Here is a 16,096-nt window from a genome sequence, read left to right as displayed (position 1 = left end):
TATAAAAGTGAATAATGGTTCAAAGTGAGCCTCAGTTCGCAAGCCAACGTTTAGACATGACTTCTCTTCAGCTGGGCATTACGAATATCACGGGAAGGGTTCATGTACGTTTTGCCTCAAAAAGAAGAAATGGGGTCAAGGGCAGACGAGCAGAGCAAAAAATGAAATGATGTTTTCTTAAGGATGGCTTTTCAGTAGTGAGAACCCATAACTTGGAAAATAAAATAAGGAGGCAACAGCAGGAGACAAACATGCAAGGCTAAGCTGCACTTTTGATATACAAGCGCCCATAAAAGCCTACAGAACAGCAAAATTAGAATAAAAATTAAACTGTCGCAAATCTACGCATACGGCAAGGAACAGAATGGTGTTTTGATCGCTTCCTTGTGTGACCTTTACAATCCACCCCTCAACGCCGGGCAGAGCCTTTAAATAGAAGAAATAAATTTGGCTTTCCATTGTTTTAGACATTAAGAAAACATTTTACATTTCCTTGCTGCTGTTGCCTTTTTATTTTCCTTTTCAGGTAATCAGATTTGTCATTCCGCGTAAGGCAAATTATAGTTTTTGGAAACAGGTTTTCGAGAACGTCTGAGACCAAAGCATGCAACTATTATGAACCACAACCGTTATGTGCAGTGAGACACTCGATTTCGACATAATGAAAGCTGCACAAATGATGCCCTTTATTAAAAGATATGCAGACACAAATATTGTGTCATATCACTACTAATGCTTGCATGTGAATTATAACAAATGTGAGAAAACTGTTGAACGAATGCAATCATAAATATTCATGATCTCCGCGAATTGCAAAGATGAAGAGGGGGACATCAGGAATAAGCCTTGAAATGGGGTTCGCACAGTAATGTGTGCATATTTTTATTAAATAAAATATTGTTTATCGTTAGATTGTATTATTTTTCCTACGCGATAAAGCGATATTTACGGTGTGTTTCGTAATTTCAAGCCATGAGATGCAATATCATTGAAAAGGCACAAGGCGAGCTGGGATAGTGGCTTAACCGTAAGGGGAATAAATAACATGAAAGTAATAACTGAAAGAATAACGTGAGGAAATATGAAAATTAAGGAAACAATGGGGATAATATGCAGTGGCTGGCTTGCTGGTTCATGATACAGACGTATACAGTGCAATAGTGGCTGGGACAAAAAAAGGGATGTAAACACAGTGCCTGTGTATGCGTCCCCATTTCTTGTTCCTGTCACTAATGCGCTGTATATTTCTGAACCAGTAGGTGACATGAATTTTTAAAGTACCTATTCTTGAAGTAATTTGAGTAAGAATACAAAGGTGTGTGTGACACAGAATTTGGTCACAAGGTATGTCACAAGTATCAGTTGATTTCTTGAGCATTTCCAAAGATTTCTCATCACATGCGATCATGCTCATTAAAGGTTGCCACATTGCAGAGCAAAAATTGCTCTTGCACAATAATCTGTAAACCAAGTTGTTTATGTTAACAAAAAAAGCAGACTCCAAGAACTGCTCACTTAGGTTTGCTGTTGGTGCCCATTCTGTGGCTCATAAAGCAATCAGTATCTTAGCCACAGCATATCAAAAATGTGTAGACCTTGAATAAATAAAACATTTAACTTAGCAACTAAACTGTGTGACTAGCTTTCACGATAATACATCAGTGGCACTGGAACATTTCGTAATCAGCGCGCACTTTGCACCTAGATTAGTTCTAGCTTCTCTAAAACAGATTTCAGCTTTAAAGTCATGAGATAGATCCCAATTGGCTGACATTCACAGACTACGGTTTGAAGTAATCCCAAAGGTTGGCCAAAAGAATTGGGGTATGTCAGGGCGAGGATAAAGTGCGTCATCAAACACAAGAACAAAGCTTGATCAATGCTAGTTCCCGCTGTTAAGCGAACAGCATGTTTCCCGCACATGACTCCATTCTTCCTCTGTCACAGAAATACACGATCCAGGTGAAGCTCCATCCGAGTTTGGTCCCTTCAACGAAAAAAATAGAAATGTTTCTTAATTGCGGTTAGAATGATGGAAATAAGATCATCAATTACTAGCATTATTTGCGACGACTACGTGCTGGTATATACAAGTCAGTATATTTGTATATACTGTCTCTCGTACATGAAACAGATATTGAGTTCATATTTATGCATTGCACTTCTATACAGAAACTTTCTTGCTACTACTGAATTTAAGCAAGAAGAATCAAATATTAGCGGCAGAAGATTGGTATTTATGCATTGCATTCTCTAGTAAGGCTCTGTGCCAGCCACTTGGAAGGGTACACAATGCAAAGTAATATTCGTGACATTTTCCTTTGTATGCAACGATTTATGTGTATTGCATTTCAAACCTTCAATAGCCTTATTGAATTTAATACCTCTGTGATGAGATGGAACGCAGCTCTTTTGGGGCAAAGGTAGCTGTCAGAAAGAAGTCTTCAAACTGTAGCTTTTGATTCCCTTCGATGAGCTTGGCTTCCAGTATGTCCACCGTAGTCTCAAAACGAAGTTTTGGCTCAAAAGTAAGCTGAAATCGAACAATAATCATGGACAGCAATGTACAAACTTTTGAATCCTTGGTTCTCTACTAGAAATGTCTATTCATTACTGTCAGCAGAACATGCACCTCCCTGCTATCACCTATTGACCATGTTTAGAACGAGTCTCCATTTAGCAAACAAAATTTGATAATTTTGTACCTTTCTTTTTTGTACTTCATAAATTTTGTTTCTTTTTATTTATTATTAATTTTTGTACATCGATATTTAGCATCAGGAATTCCATTAGCTTTCCATTCTGTGCAATTTGGCATTATGAGCAATGTTTCGAATTTGAATAATTAAAATGGTTATTTCATCAATCACACACTAAATTTTCTTCATTAGCATATTGAAGCATTGCCTTTTTATTGTAAGCATATTGAGCAACTTTGATCCCTCTTTTTTAAAGGTTTCATTTCTTCAGCTATAACAATCGATCAATTAACCACACTAATTTTTTTCGTTTAGCATCATTAATTACTGGCTTCTCATTATGACCATTTTGACAACTTAACAGCTTTGAATACCTCTTTTTCAATTATTTTAATAATCAATTAGACAGTACAAATATTCATGATTACCATCATCAATCATCGCCTTTTCATTTTGGGCATTTCGACACAATTGAACAACCACTTTCAATTTGATAACTTCTTAATTTTCCTAATTATTCCATTGTAATGATTTCATTAAATTGCCATTGCATATTACACAACAATCAACCATTACTCAATACAATGATAAATTACTACGATACGTTTTTTTTTTTTCCAACGCAGCCCTCGGTTATTTCCGACAAGCGTTGCTGACAACCAAAACGCCGATGGCTTCTCGGCCGAACAAGTTGTATAAGCTGTCGCTCAGAAATTACTTACCTCGCCTGGTAAAGTTCCATGCGCCACAGGCGAGTGTCCTCATAAAATACACCATTCCAAGGGCAATGTTGCATTGGTCAACAGTTCCACGGTGCGTTTGATGGTTGGTTGGTTTGTGGGGTTTAACGTCCCAAAGCAACTCAGGCTATGAGAGACGCCGTAGTGGAGGACTCCGGAAATTTCGACCACCTGGGGTTCTTTAACGTGCACTGACATCGCACAGCACACGGGCGCCTTGCTTTTCGCCTCCATCGAAAAGTGGCCGCCGAGGCCGGGATTCAAACGCCGAGGTGCGTTTGAAGCCACATGCATGTGTGTCATTCAGTGCAGCGACCTCTTCGTTGCCCGCTTATCTCCTGCCAAACTTGGCCAATATATTATTTGAAGAGTGGTGTTAGAATGACGGACACTAACGAGATGTAAAACAGCTGTGAAAATGTACATAACGACAACAACATGCATGCAAGTAATATCACTTATCGACTAAATCAGGAGTTACCAAGGAGATGACGCTTTGTACTTGAGTGGTATATAAACGACCAATTCACAAATAGACTAAGATCCCAACGGGGTACAACTTTAATCCTAAAGACCCAATAGTAAATTAATCAGAGTAAAATGAGCCCAACAGCATAGTAATATGTCTGCGCAATTCGGTGTTCTTTTTGTCTTACATGGGTTAACACAGCAGCGCGACACAGGTTATGAGGGATGCCTTTGTGGGCACCTCGGTAAATTTGTACCATGAGGGGTTCTTTGACTTCGCGCAGCACGTGGGAGACACGATTTTTGCCTCCATCGAAAAGCGGCCGCCACGACCAGGATAGAAGCTGCGTACTTCCATCCGGCAGCCTTTAGTTCATTGCTTACAGCACAGACTGCGCTTTCTGTAGGGCTGCTTTTGCGAAAAGTTTGTAACAACGAGCAAAAATCAAAGGCCGACTAGCATCCCACAGCATATCATGAATGTGTGCGAGGGGTCTTGGTTTGCGCGAGTTAGGGAAACGATACTGTCTGTTTGTGACAAGCCATCGCGATTTCAAACAAAACGCAACGTTTTCAAGCAGTCAGCACTTACCTAGGCACTAGGCAGGCTGCGGGGTGTCGTGGCGGCATAAACCTTGCGTGTTCTTCATTCGCTTCTGACATCAATTTTCCACTGCCTTCTGGACCATAGGAACTAGATGCCGAAGTCGCAATAGTCCATTTTAAAGGGGCTTCGAAATCAGTGAGCTTTCGTCTGATTTAGGTGCGACAAGAAAGGAAGAGCACTGAGGAGGCCAACAAAACAAAATCGCGTGGTTGATAAGACGCCCTGATTCGTGGCCATCGGGAACGTGCCCTTGGCTCATCGTGATGAAGCGCTTCGCGCCGCTTTCGTTGTCACGCGCGGGTCGCCCTCCTGCTGATGCGTATGCGGGAACTGATGCGGGAACGGGGCGCCATCTGTCGTCATTAGCGTGACCTGCGCATGCGCATTGACGTTCGCGCGGTAATGGTAGGCGGTAGTTCTAAATAAATAGATATTTTAGTATAGCGTTTAGCAAACCGTACACTATTCTGCATGACGTATCGGCGATTGAGGATATATTCAAAGTGCTTGCCAGCACCGCCTACTGAAATGAAACAAAGCGTAGGTTGAGCAGCAGCAAGCCGAGACAATATCACTTTGAAGTCGCGAGGAAAGCGAAAAAACGTGAAGCAGACGATCGTCTGTGGCATCTGTGCAAGCAGACGAAAGTCTACTTCTGCAGGCGCCACAGACGTTCTTCTGCTTCTAAACGTATCGCCCGACGTGCCCTTCCAGCGCGGAGCGAGGCCTCTGAACAGGGGGCTCTGTAGCTGAGCCACCTCCGCTGCCTCGTGTGGACAGAAGAGAAAGTAGAAAAGAAAGGAGAAAGAAGAGGGAGAGAAAGACGCGTGCCGCAACAACAGCCGTCGTCCACCACCGAACCAGTGGCGGCTGCAATGACGGCCTACAACAGATAAAATTCGGTGGCTGGCTAGCCCCCACCGCAAGCGGCGTTGACCTACCGTCCCAGCCCCGTAGGGCCAGGAACTGCCACCCTTCACCACCTCCGCGATGTCAGCTCACGCTAAAGAGATCCCCAGCTGGCCGAAATTACTCGTAGCCCTCCAATACTGCTCCCCTTTCATCTTTTCACTTTCACTCCCTCCCTTACCTTACGGAGCGGTTCAGGTGTCCACAAAGCAAGTGTGACAGATACGGCGCCTTTACCTTCCTGTGAACCAGTTTATTATTATTATTATTATTATTATTATTATTATTATTATTATTATTATTATTATTATTATTATTATTATTATTATTATTATTATTATTATTATTATTATTATTATTATTATTATTATTGGCGCAGCTCTTCACCTTCTGTTGCTTGCACCGTGTACGATTAGTACGACTATTGCAGTCCACGACAGCTCAATAAACCATAGCTGCGGATGCTACTGCATGCTTGTGGAACCGCGCGCGTGCGCGACAGCACTTGATACGTACGTTCACCCGGTTCTTTTGGTGGACACAAAAATGGCCGACTGCGCCACCATTACCCCCAATGCGCTGCGCACGACGCGTTAATGATTCACGATATCTGTCGATGTTGACATGGGTCGAGATCGAAGAACTGCATCTAGGAGCGCGCGCTCGCGATCTCGCTTGATGGGGCTGGGGCACGTAGGTCACCGCCGCTTGCGGCGGGGGCTAGCCTGCTACCGAATTTTTATCGGTTGTAGGCCGTCATTGCACCCACCACCGCTTCGGTGGTGGACGACGGCTGTTGTTGCGGCGCGCGTCTTTCTCTCCCTCTTCCTTTTCTTTCTTTGTCCGCCGGGGTGGTGCAGTGGTAAGACGCCCGACTACTGTGCTGGAGTACCCGGGTTCGAACCCGACCTCGGCGGCTGCGTTTCGATGGAGGCGAAACGAAGAGGCATCCGTGTGCTGTGCGATGTCAGTGCACGTTAAAGATCCCCAGGTGGTCGAAATTACTCCGTAGCCCTCCACTGCTCCTCTTTCTCTCTTTCCACTTTCGCCCCCACCTTCCTCCCTTCCCATACGGCGCGGTTGAGGTGTCCACAGGAAACAAGTGAGACAGTTACCGTGCCTTTCCCTTCCTATAAATCAATCAATCAATCTCTTCTGTCTGCACGAGGCAGCGGAGGTGGCTCAGCTACAGAGCCAGTAGCAGACCCGCGCATTTTCTTTTCCTTCTTCCTACAGCCACAACAACATCTCGCTCGCACTGACTTTTTTGAAGCCGGCAATTTGGAAATCTCCCTGCAAAGCAGAATAATAACATTAAAAAAATTAAAGCGCACTGCAGAATCTGCACTGGAGCAACGCGAAATCATGGATGCTGCTGTTGGTTGCTTCTGGTTGCTTGTAGTTGCTTAATTCACTCCTTGTTTACCCATTTTAGTTTTTGGTACTTTCAAATTGCGCGCCAAGCCCTTCCTATGTCATTTTTTACTCGACTTCCGATTGCGTGACGTCACATCCTCTGCTTTACATTAATTCACTTCTTGTTTATTCTTTTCAGTCTTTAGTACTTTGCAATTATGCACCAATCTATTCCTATGTCCTTGCATACTCCTTTGCAAGGACATAGGAATAGTCCGCTTGCATACTCCTTTGAAGTGAGGCTTTGAACATTTAAAAGATGCAATACAAACGGAGAAAATATGTGCGGCGGTTTCTGCAGACTTGTGCAGTATCCAACTGTTGGCACGGGTAGAAACAGATATTTATTCATTTGTTTTCAAATGTTCTTCATAATTTTCTGCACAACGAGCTCAATACCTTCTCGCAAATTATAATTATATAGTACCAAAATTAGTTGCAAATTTAGTAAAAGCCGAAATGAGGCAGGAAACCAATTTGCAGTGTTCAGAGCGGTTACATCGTCGTATAGGCGACTATATTAGTCCTAGGAGCATCACATTCCAGACCGAATCTCGACACCAAATAATTTTATTTGGTTTTGCTTATGAGTTTTAGCAACAAAGCAACTTGGCCTGTAAAATGGAGGGTTTCATTTCCACCCACGCACGCGGCGGCTTGCTTTAGCCTCCATCGGCGTTGAGAAAGGTCGCCGCTGCGGCGAATGTGATATTGAGGGCGTCATACACAACTCTCAGAGTGCCTCAACCGGAGTACCAATTAATGTTCGAACCCAATCGTGCCAGCCGCGTTTGCATATAAAGGCGAAACTTTCGTAAAGAGTGCCGGTGCGCTGTGCCGTTGTCTCCGCGGTTAGCACCGGCAGCGCGCTCGCAGCTGACCGCATATGCCGTGGCACAACAGTGTCTGCGCGCATATATACCGAACCCAGGCGATGAAATGAGCGGCTCCCATGCAATACTGCAGGCCTTAATTATTTTAATTCGTTAGTATAACAGACCTTATGTGCAGTATCTTTCCGCAGAACGTGTCATCAGAGAGTTTGCCCGCATCATAAAAATTCGGCCACATGGACACCCGAAGTTTGACCTCGTCCGAATTTAACCAAAAATAGTGTTCAACCTACAGTTAATATTGGCAATTTAATGGTGACCTTCTTCAAATGTGGGTGGCCAACCGTCCAACACCATTTTTCTAGTGCATGAAATAATGTGCACGAATATTTTGTCCCTCAATTCTCTTTGGATTATGTATATTTACTTGGCCTTCTTCGACATTGAATCATAACAGCATTGCGGGTCGTCTGGCAGACGAAAACGTTTTTGTTTTTGTTTTTAATTCAGCACTCGAAGCGGCTTCTCTAAAAGCAGAGTTCCTTTTCCGGTTACGAACAGCCGGGAAAAAAATAAAAATAAAATTTATGTAATAAAAATCTGCAGCCCCAGAATATACGAGACACATACGACATCAGTGTACGGAATTAGAATTGTACCAATAAACAAGATAAAAGAAAGAATCCAAATCAAGCCTAATATTTTCATCTCCTTTGCTATAGTCCTCGTCAGTGCCAAACATTACGCAAATGTCTTTGCTCTAAATGTCAAGCCAATAATAAAAAATCTCAAACTTGGAATCAAATGTATGCAGTGCGCTGTGGAGTCGTAAACCCGATTGTGTTTGCTCCTTTTGTTGCACCAGTGGGCATGGTCCATATTCCAAATGGTGCCAACTTCTCTGAGGGATAAGCACAAGTGAAAATTTTCTAGTGGAATCAGCTGTTTCTTTTTGGACATTGCCGGGTTTATCTGGAACGCCACAGTGTTTCTTTCGAACACGTTGCAGGTAAGTAGAACGCGCTGAAGTTGAAAAAACGACTGTTCCATTTAAATAGAGTACGTTCCAGTTAAAAAGAGGGCCAGAGACGCGACATAAGTGTAGCGTTCCACATAGAGCAATCTGATAGCGTCTGGTTCCTGATAAATTATCTGAACTGGCGACATTTATGTGTAACCAAAATTAAGTGTACGAGAACATTACGAGACGGCTCGTAGATGTTTGTAAGAAATTACGTCGCAACTGAGCTCGCAAACATTGGTTGCTTCAATTTCTATAGCTATATTACTACAGGAAGCCCATGATGTGTATTGGTTATACTTCCCTCCGTAAACTGCTTCCTAAATTATATTACACTGAATGAGAAAAGAGTCAGCTCCAAGGTATGTTGCTGGGTAAGTTCTCTATTGATCTTAAAAAAAGTAGCGCAAAAAAAAGCCGGACAAAGGAAGAAAGACACAGTTGCTAGTCAGCGCTCGTATGTGTCCCATATCGTCCTATTTTTCTGCCCAACTTTTTCCAAGATGAAGAGATAAGCTATTCATCCGGCGAAAATATAACCTCCCTAAATTCTTCCACCCGGTGAAAACGAAGTAATGTCAGCTTTTTTTTTTTCTCTCTCTGTTATTTTTTCGTGGCTGGCGAATAATGAAAACGCGTTTATACAGAAACTTTTTTTTTTATAAATAGAAAACAGTTGCGAATCAGCACTCGTGTTGTGTGTCTTCGTCATGCCTCGTCTTCCTGCGTGATTAAACCACGAACCTTAGGCTGAGCTGCGGAGCCCCAAAGCCGCTAGACCACCGCAGTGGGTTATTGAGCAGCCGTCTGGTTTACTGCCTGCTTCCGTTTTCATTGCGATATTTGGAATGAAGAGAGGTAAAACCCCGAAGCGACGATTAAAACACCGAATATCTGAACTCCGCAGAAACCTGAATACTTCGTACCGTCATGGATATCGCGCTGCTGGCGTAGCTTTCCCCTTTGCTGCTACTCCGCCGGCGGTCATCCGAGATCGAAGGGTGCATGCTTGACTTCGAGTCTTGAAAGGCGCTTCTCGCAGATCTTGCATGTGGCAAACGTTTTGCAACGCAGGCAGCACGGGACACAAGGTGCCGGATGTTGGTGATAAATTTCTCGCAGCCAATTCGCAATGGCGTTATATCTGATCTTGGGACTATTCTTCTTCTTCACTCGTAATTAGCTCGTGTCCACGTGAAGGACACTAATGGCCAGACGACAGGTGCCTATTCGCAGGGCATGCCGGGTAATCATGTATACCTTGAAGCGTATATAACTGCGTGCATTTTGAACGTTTTGACGACGTATCAGGTGACTACATGCCTAAGAGGCTGGTTAATATGTAAAAGCCCTTTTGGTGTAACGATGGCACGATGGCACGAATCAGAAGTAGCGGAGGCATTCGTATGCAAGTGAAGAAAAAATTGTGCCTCTCCGTAATGACCACTTCTACCACTAAGGCCATGCGGTTGCTTAAATAGCCTTTTGTGGCCGCGAAAAGTAACGGCCGTCCACCTTTTATTGCGAAAGCAATACTACTTTCACTTTTCAACCCTTCGCGTAGCGAGGCGGTAGCTACCATTGACCTTTAGCGTGACCTTTGGCGCGCCGCCAAGCACAGCTGCGCGAAAACAGGGTCCCCAACTCGCGCCGTCAACTCGCGAGGCGGTAGCTACCAAACGCGGCCTAACTGCCGCTCCCTTCGTGAGGGAGCGCTACAGCTGGAGTGACGTCATTCCATCTGCCGCAAAAACAGAGGCCCCAACTCGCGCTGTCAACTTTCGAGGCGGTAGCTACCAACCGCGGCCTGACTCCCGCTCCCTCCGTGAGGGAGCGCTACAGCCGGAGTGACGTCATCCCATCTGCCGCAAAAACAGGACCCCCAGCTCGCGCCGTCGGCTCGCGAGGCGGTAGCTACCAACCGCGGCCTAACTCCCCCTCCTACCGCAGCTACCGCCGGGGGTGCGACGTTGGATACTATAGGTGGACTAGCGGCAGGTGGATTCAACGCAGTCTCCAGGGATGCTTTCATTTCTGCTGGCGTAAAGAATGCCGTTGCAGCCGGTGCCGGAGCGGCAGTTGTACATTCTGTCTTAACCTCACCCACAACCAAGTATATCGTTGCATCCACGGCACTCCTTGCCTCGCTTTATACATAGAATAACCAGGTAGCACCCCGCAATAAACAACAGTTGAACCATATGCCGTGGCCAGAGTGATATACTGCATAACCATAAGCATAACCACAAGCACCACAACCAGCTACACCACCAGCTGAACCTAGACGTAGCCACAGCTATTGCTTTCGCAATTACCAGGCTTATAACCAAGCTAAGCCACTGCCAATTTTTTTGATACGCAACTGTGGTTTGTGCCCAAGGGAATGAAACTGAAAGATTAGAGAGCTTCCACGAGTACTTGTCAACGAAAGCCTCTTTTACGGCTTTTTTTTTTTAATAACGTTTATTGCCATAATACCCGAACATTCTGCACAAGCCTCTTCTTTTTTTTTTTTTTTTCACCTGATCGCTTTTCATGAATGCAATTTTTTTCACATAACGAAAGGTTGCGCAATAAGAGTCAATATATCCGCAGATAAACCTTCGGGAAGCTTGCCCATATTTATTACCCCTAACGCACTTTATTGGCTTTCTATGGTAGTCCTCACTACTCGGTGCATGTGAAGGACAAACTTTATAAACAAAATTCAGCTAAGCATCGAAAGGTTAGACCATGTCCAACATTATGTTCATAACAATAAGCGCCGGTATTCCACAGTTTCCTAGCAAATCAAGGCGGCGTCCGAGAAAGCTGGATTTATTCATCAGCGAAGCTGTCACTGGAAAGCTATAAAGATCGAGTATTTGTCTATACACTAGCATGACATGTTTTTTAAATCATGCCCCAACCTAGTCGAAAACGAAGAACAGAACCTCGTTCACATTTCGACGGCCTAATTTAAGACAGATTTTTCTCACAAATTGCGGCATTCTTTCTCTAGTGCTGAAGCATTTTTCTCTAGTACTTTTCTGTAGATTTTCTTTGACAGAAGACAACACAATGCCATCAAAAAGTTGCATTGCTACTGCGAAAATGTGTGTTGTTACGGCAAGCACATGGCCATAACTGCAAAAAAATATGCTGCGACGAAAGACAATTTTTTATGGGTTCTTTTCAACAGAAACATGCATATTTAAACGCGTTCGCAACATGAAGTCCTAAACTGTTGCACACAATTCTCTGGGCCATGAAGTGTTCTCTTCGACACAGAGCATGGCACACTTTTTTCTGCGTAATCTAAATCGGGGAAATAGCAAGTTCTGTCAGATTCATAAACCTTGTAATCTTCCCACGTAACAGCAGGCATTACTAACAAACGTATAGAGGTCCAGAGAAGCGAGTGGACCGGTGATATTTTTGTCACGGTTAACTTGCATTGGTTAATAAAGTTCGTTTACCCCTAGTGTTATCAATGCGCCGTTAGCTCTAGTCTGCGCGATCGTAACTTTATGTGCCTGAAGGTACGTCCAGGTTCGTACTACATTAACTTTGAAAGCATTATTTTGTCTTTTGCCATTACACAAGATTCTTGTATCAATCTCCACGCGCAAACTGTTTTTTTTTTTTTTATGCGTAAAGCATGCAAAACAATTAACAGCTCATTGGGCCCATTCATAGCAAGTTGTTCGTAAGTCCTTATTTCCCGAATGCTCCACTACGATAAATTCCCACTACGGTGTAACTTCCCTAATCGATAGATTACTGAATATGAAAAATTGAAGGAACCGATGTGGTCGAGTGTAATACTGGTGGTGGAATTATGAACAATATTGCCCCCTAAGTCCTCTCAAACATGATCGACTATATTCGAGCGTCATTGGTTACCATAAACATGCAGGTGCCCCCAAATTCGACTGCTGATCAGAAGAACAATTACTGCCGAACACAAACACATAATTATTTTACCAGCACAGCCTTAAATCTAAGGCTGGCTATTGCAACTCGACTATGTGGTCGCCACAGTGCACATGTAATGAACATAATGAGCAGTGTCTTGTATGTGTTCTATATGCGCATTTTATTGCTAGCAATAGACAAATCATTCGCAATCATTTGTAATTATAAGCCTCAAAAACTTAATAAAGATAAAAATAAGTAGCGAGAACTGCACTATACTTAATGGCGCCGTTAACACCACGCTTGCTTTTATCTTTCTACACACTACCGCGCTATCTCATTTGTTTGCACACATGAGAGAAACATATGAAGGTCTCAGTTTCGTTTACAACTTCTCTACAACAGACGATGTCCGTTAAGTTCTTGTGAGTGAGCACGACTCAGGTTCTGCGACCTCCCTGTGGCAGCGTAGGGAGTGCATCACTAGAGGTGCAACACGCTGCACTGATTGATGGGAGTATAATGGCATGATAAGTGAGCTCATGTGAAAAATGCTAGGTTGATTAACTATGCCGCGTCACGAGTGGCGCTATTGTGGTGTCATAAGATTTTCCGCCCGGTTAATCGAATATTCAGAATCACAAGTACTCAAATTCACAATTCACAAGTACTTACTTGTAGTGCTAGTGCGAAAGTGTACATGCATAAGTGCAAACACATCCCACGCCCTAAGCTACACTCTTAATCTGGTTCCACATAGGTTCCAGTTATAAGTGGAACTTTGAAAAAAGTTCCGCTTATAAGTGCAACATTTTTCAAAGTTCCACTTATAACCGGAACGTAGGTAGAACCAGATTAAGAGTGTACTAAACACTGACCCGGATACTGTTTCTCCGGTTTGGCACAAAAAGGATGAGGGATCAGACCTATGATTCTGGGTACTTATATTAAGGTTGTCTTCGTTTGTCCGACTATTCTTCCTGCGACGGAATTTATTTTTGTGATTTCTTTTTTAGCGTGAAACTTTTGCAATAAAAACAGGAATTTTTTGACGTTTTCAAATTCTCACTCCTCAGCTCATTGTGGAGAAAATAATGGCCACTTGCTCTACTTCTTAGTCGGTCGCCATCTCTTTCCATCATTGATTCGTTATACCCTTTTTTTTTTTCTTCATTGTCAGATTGGCAGGAACTGTACGACATATGTTAAAAAACTCTTCCACCTAGCCCCACCTGGTGGAGCGGTTGATTAAAATCGTTTCGAATTTGAAAGATAATCCATTATACAAATCTATTTAGAGGGATCACTTTGGCTCCTGAGAAGATCTCTGATATAAACTATGCTCTAAATAAAGTACTGCCTCGCATGGTGAACATCCACGTGCGCATTGTGAACTGCCATTCACACCTTACACAGACTGTGCGCTCGCCACGTCCTCTGTGCGCGGGCTCATAGATTGAATCGCTGTATTGAGAGATAGATACGAAGTGTAGATACTGATGTACAGAGCTGCATGGTCAAGCGTTTTAGCCTTTTTTTTATAGCATTTTTTTTTTTTCAGTTAGGACCCACAAAAGTTGTTTCATCCCCGACAAGGTTTTGAACTTGGAACAATGAGACTAAATTGTGCCTCCGGTTTTTCAATCTTAATTTCTGGTTTAGTTTATTGGGTTTAACATCACAAAGTGGCCCTGGCTATGAGAGACGCCGTAGTGGAGGGTTCCTGAAATGATTCGTCTGATGTTTTTTAACGTGCATTGACAACGCACAGCACACTGGTACCTTGCTTTTTGTCTTCATCGAAAATCGGCCGTCGCGGCCTGGATTCGATCCCGCATCCCTGGGCAGAGTTGTCGAGCTCCTTAGCCACTTCATCACCACGGCAGGTAATTTTATTTTCTGAGACATCGCGAAGGACCGAAGCTTTCTCAGTCAGTTGACCGAGGAAAAAGAAGAATATAGGTCGACGAAGAAGGTTGAATCATCATCAAGAATGAAGCCGAGTTATGCATTTCCTCAAAGCCACAGCAACGACATGAACAGTTCCGAGCGTACAAGCTCACAGACGGAGGACCTCGATGATTATGCCCTATCTGCAAGGCTTCCGGCCCCGCCTTCACTGGCACGACGTGGCGAGCAGTACAGAGCTCCTCAGGCTCGCCCGTCAGCCCAGAGTGTCGACTCCTACGAGCGCCGCAGACTTTCATCACAGCAGTCCCAGCGTACGGCCCCCGCCACTAAGACCGGACTCGTCGTCCGACCCGTACCAGTGTCGTGTTCGTCAGTAAAGGCAACCGGCCACATTCCGTCTGACAGCGTGGTCAGGACAGCTGTTCTCAAGCTGGATTACCCTACCCACGGGCCGTTTCCATTAGCCAGCGGGAACCAGCCCCCGCCATTAGCCAATGCCTTTTTTCCTTCGGACGAAGAAGAATCTGAGGTACGACTTCTCATGGTTTGTAATCAAGCTTGCTGTAATTCCTAGAGAGCCGCTTGGACCAAGGATTCCCAAATCCTGCCAAGACGTGGGCTCAGATTCGGCAGGCTTTTCACCAGCCTCCAGAGCAAAGCTCTAGAAAATATGGTACCAAGCATTTGCTTTAACAAGGCTGATACAAGCTACTCGGAGTTGGCTCCAAGTGGGGATGCGGAGGTGGATAAAAATCGGTCATGGAATAAAATTCTATTTTTCATGAATGCACATTGGAAGGTTTTGCTAGAACTTGAACTTGATTGAAACTCTATGTACAAACTGACATAGCTGCATGCCTAAATGTCGCGTAACTACAGCCGAGCAACTGTGTGAACCTATGCAAACGCCCAGGCCATCATAATGCGACGGACAGTTAGGCCACTTTATTCTAGTCCAAATGCTGTTTTATTCTCAAACATTTCTTCACGCAGGGTGAATGGAACAGAGAGGCTGGGAATCGCAGAACAAAGGGTCTCAGTTGGTGGCAATGGCTCTTAGCCAACCTGTTGATTCTCTTTGTGGGAATTGTCTTCGTGATGGTCGTATTCGGGTCACGCGTGCTGAGCACCTCCGGGCGTCACCGTTTGGACCGCACCACCCTCCGGATCGTGCTGCTCCCTGACGCCAGCTTTCGCAACCCGCCACCCTTCGGCCTGCCTGGTCCGTCCAACAGGGACGGTGCGCACAAAGCACACCGCGGCAGAAACCTGCCAGCTGGCCACGAGGGCAATGCTTCACGCATGCGTACCACCAGTGATTCCAGGGAGGCGACTACGAGCCACTGAGTGAATCTTCGGATATTACGACTGATGATAAAGCGTCTTTTTGTAAAGAACCTCAGTGGGAGCATGCAATAAAACCGTAACGCGTTAACATGTTTTGTTCATCGGACAAGGCCGTGAAATATAAGTCACCAGGATTTCAAAAAAAAAAAAGCCTATACTGCTTCTAGTTTCACCGGGCGCTGAAAATGATGCATCTCATATTGACGTTCCCTGTTTTACGCAATTTCCACTGCTGCGATATGTTTTGA

At 44.2% G+C, this 16,096-nt stretch overlaps 1 protein-coding gene across 1 annotated transcript; it reads left to right on the top strand.

Annotated features, from left to right (window-relative positions):
• Positions 1-14,625: 14,625 nt before the first annotated feature.
• LOC146199648 (uncharacterized) lies at positions 14,626-15,848 on the top strand. Its single transcript, XM_084592164.1, has 2 exons — positions 14,626-15,030; positions 15,495-15,848. The coding sequence occupies exons 1-2, from the start codon at positions 14,626-14,628 to the stop codon at positions 15,846-15,848; spliced, it is 759 nt and encodes a 252-aa protein (XP_084448290.1).
• The last annotated feature ends 248 nt before the right edge of the window (positions 15,849-16,096 follow it).

Source organism: Amblyomma maculatum, chromosome 2 (genome assembly GCF_055883805.1).
Source record: "Amblyomma maculatum isolate TAMU_Amacu chromosome 2, ASM5588380v1, whole genome shotgun sequence".
NCBI classification, from domain to species: domain Eukaryota; kingdom Metazoa; phylum Arthropoda; class Arachnida; order Ixodida; family Ixodidae; genus Amblyomma; species Amblyomma maculatum.
This window is presented reverse-complemented; position numbering and strand designations above follow the sequence as displayed.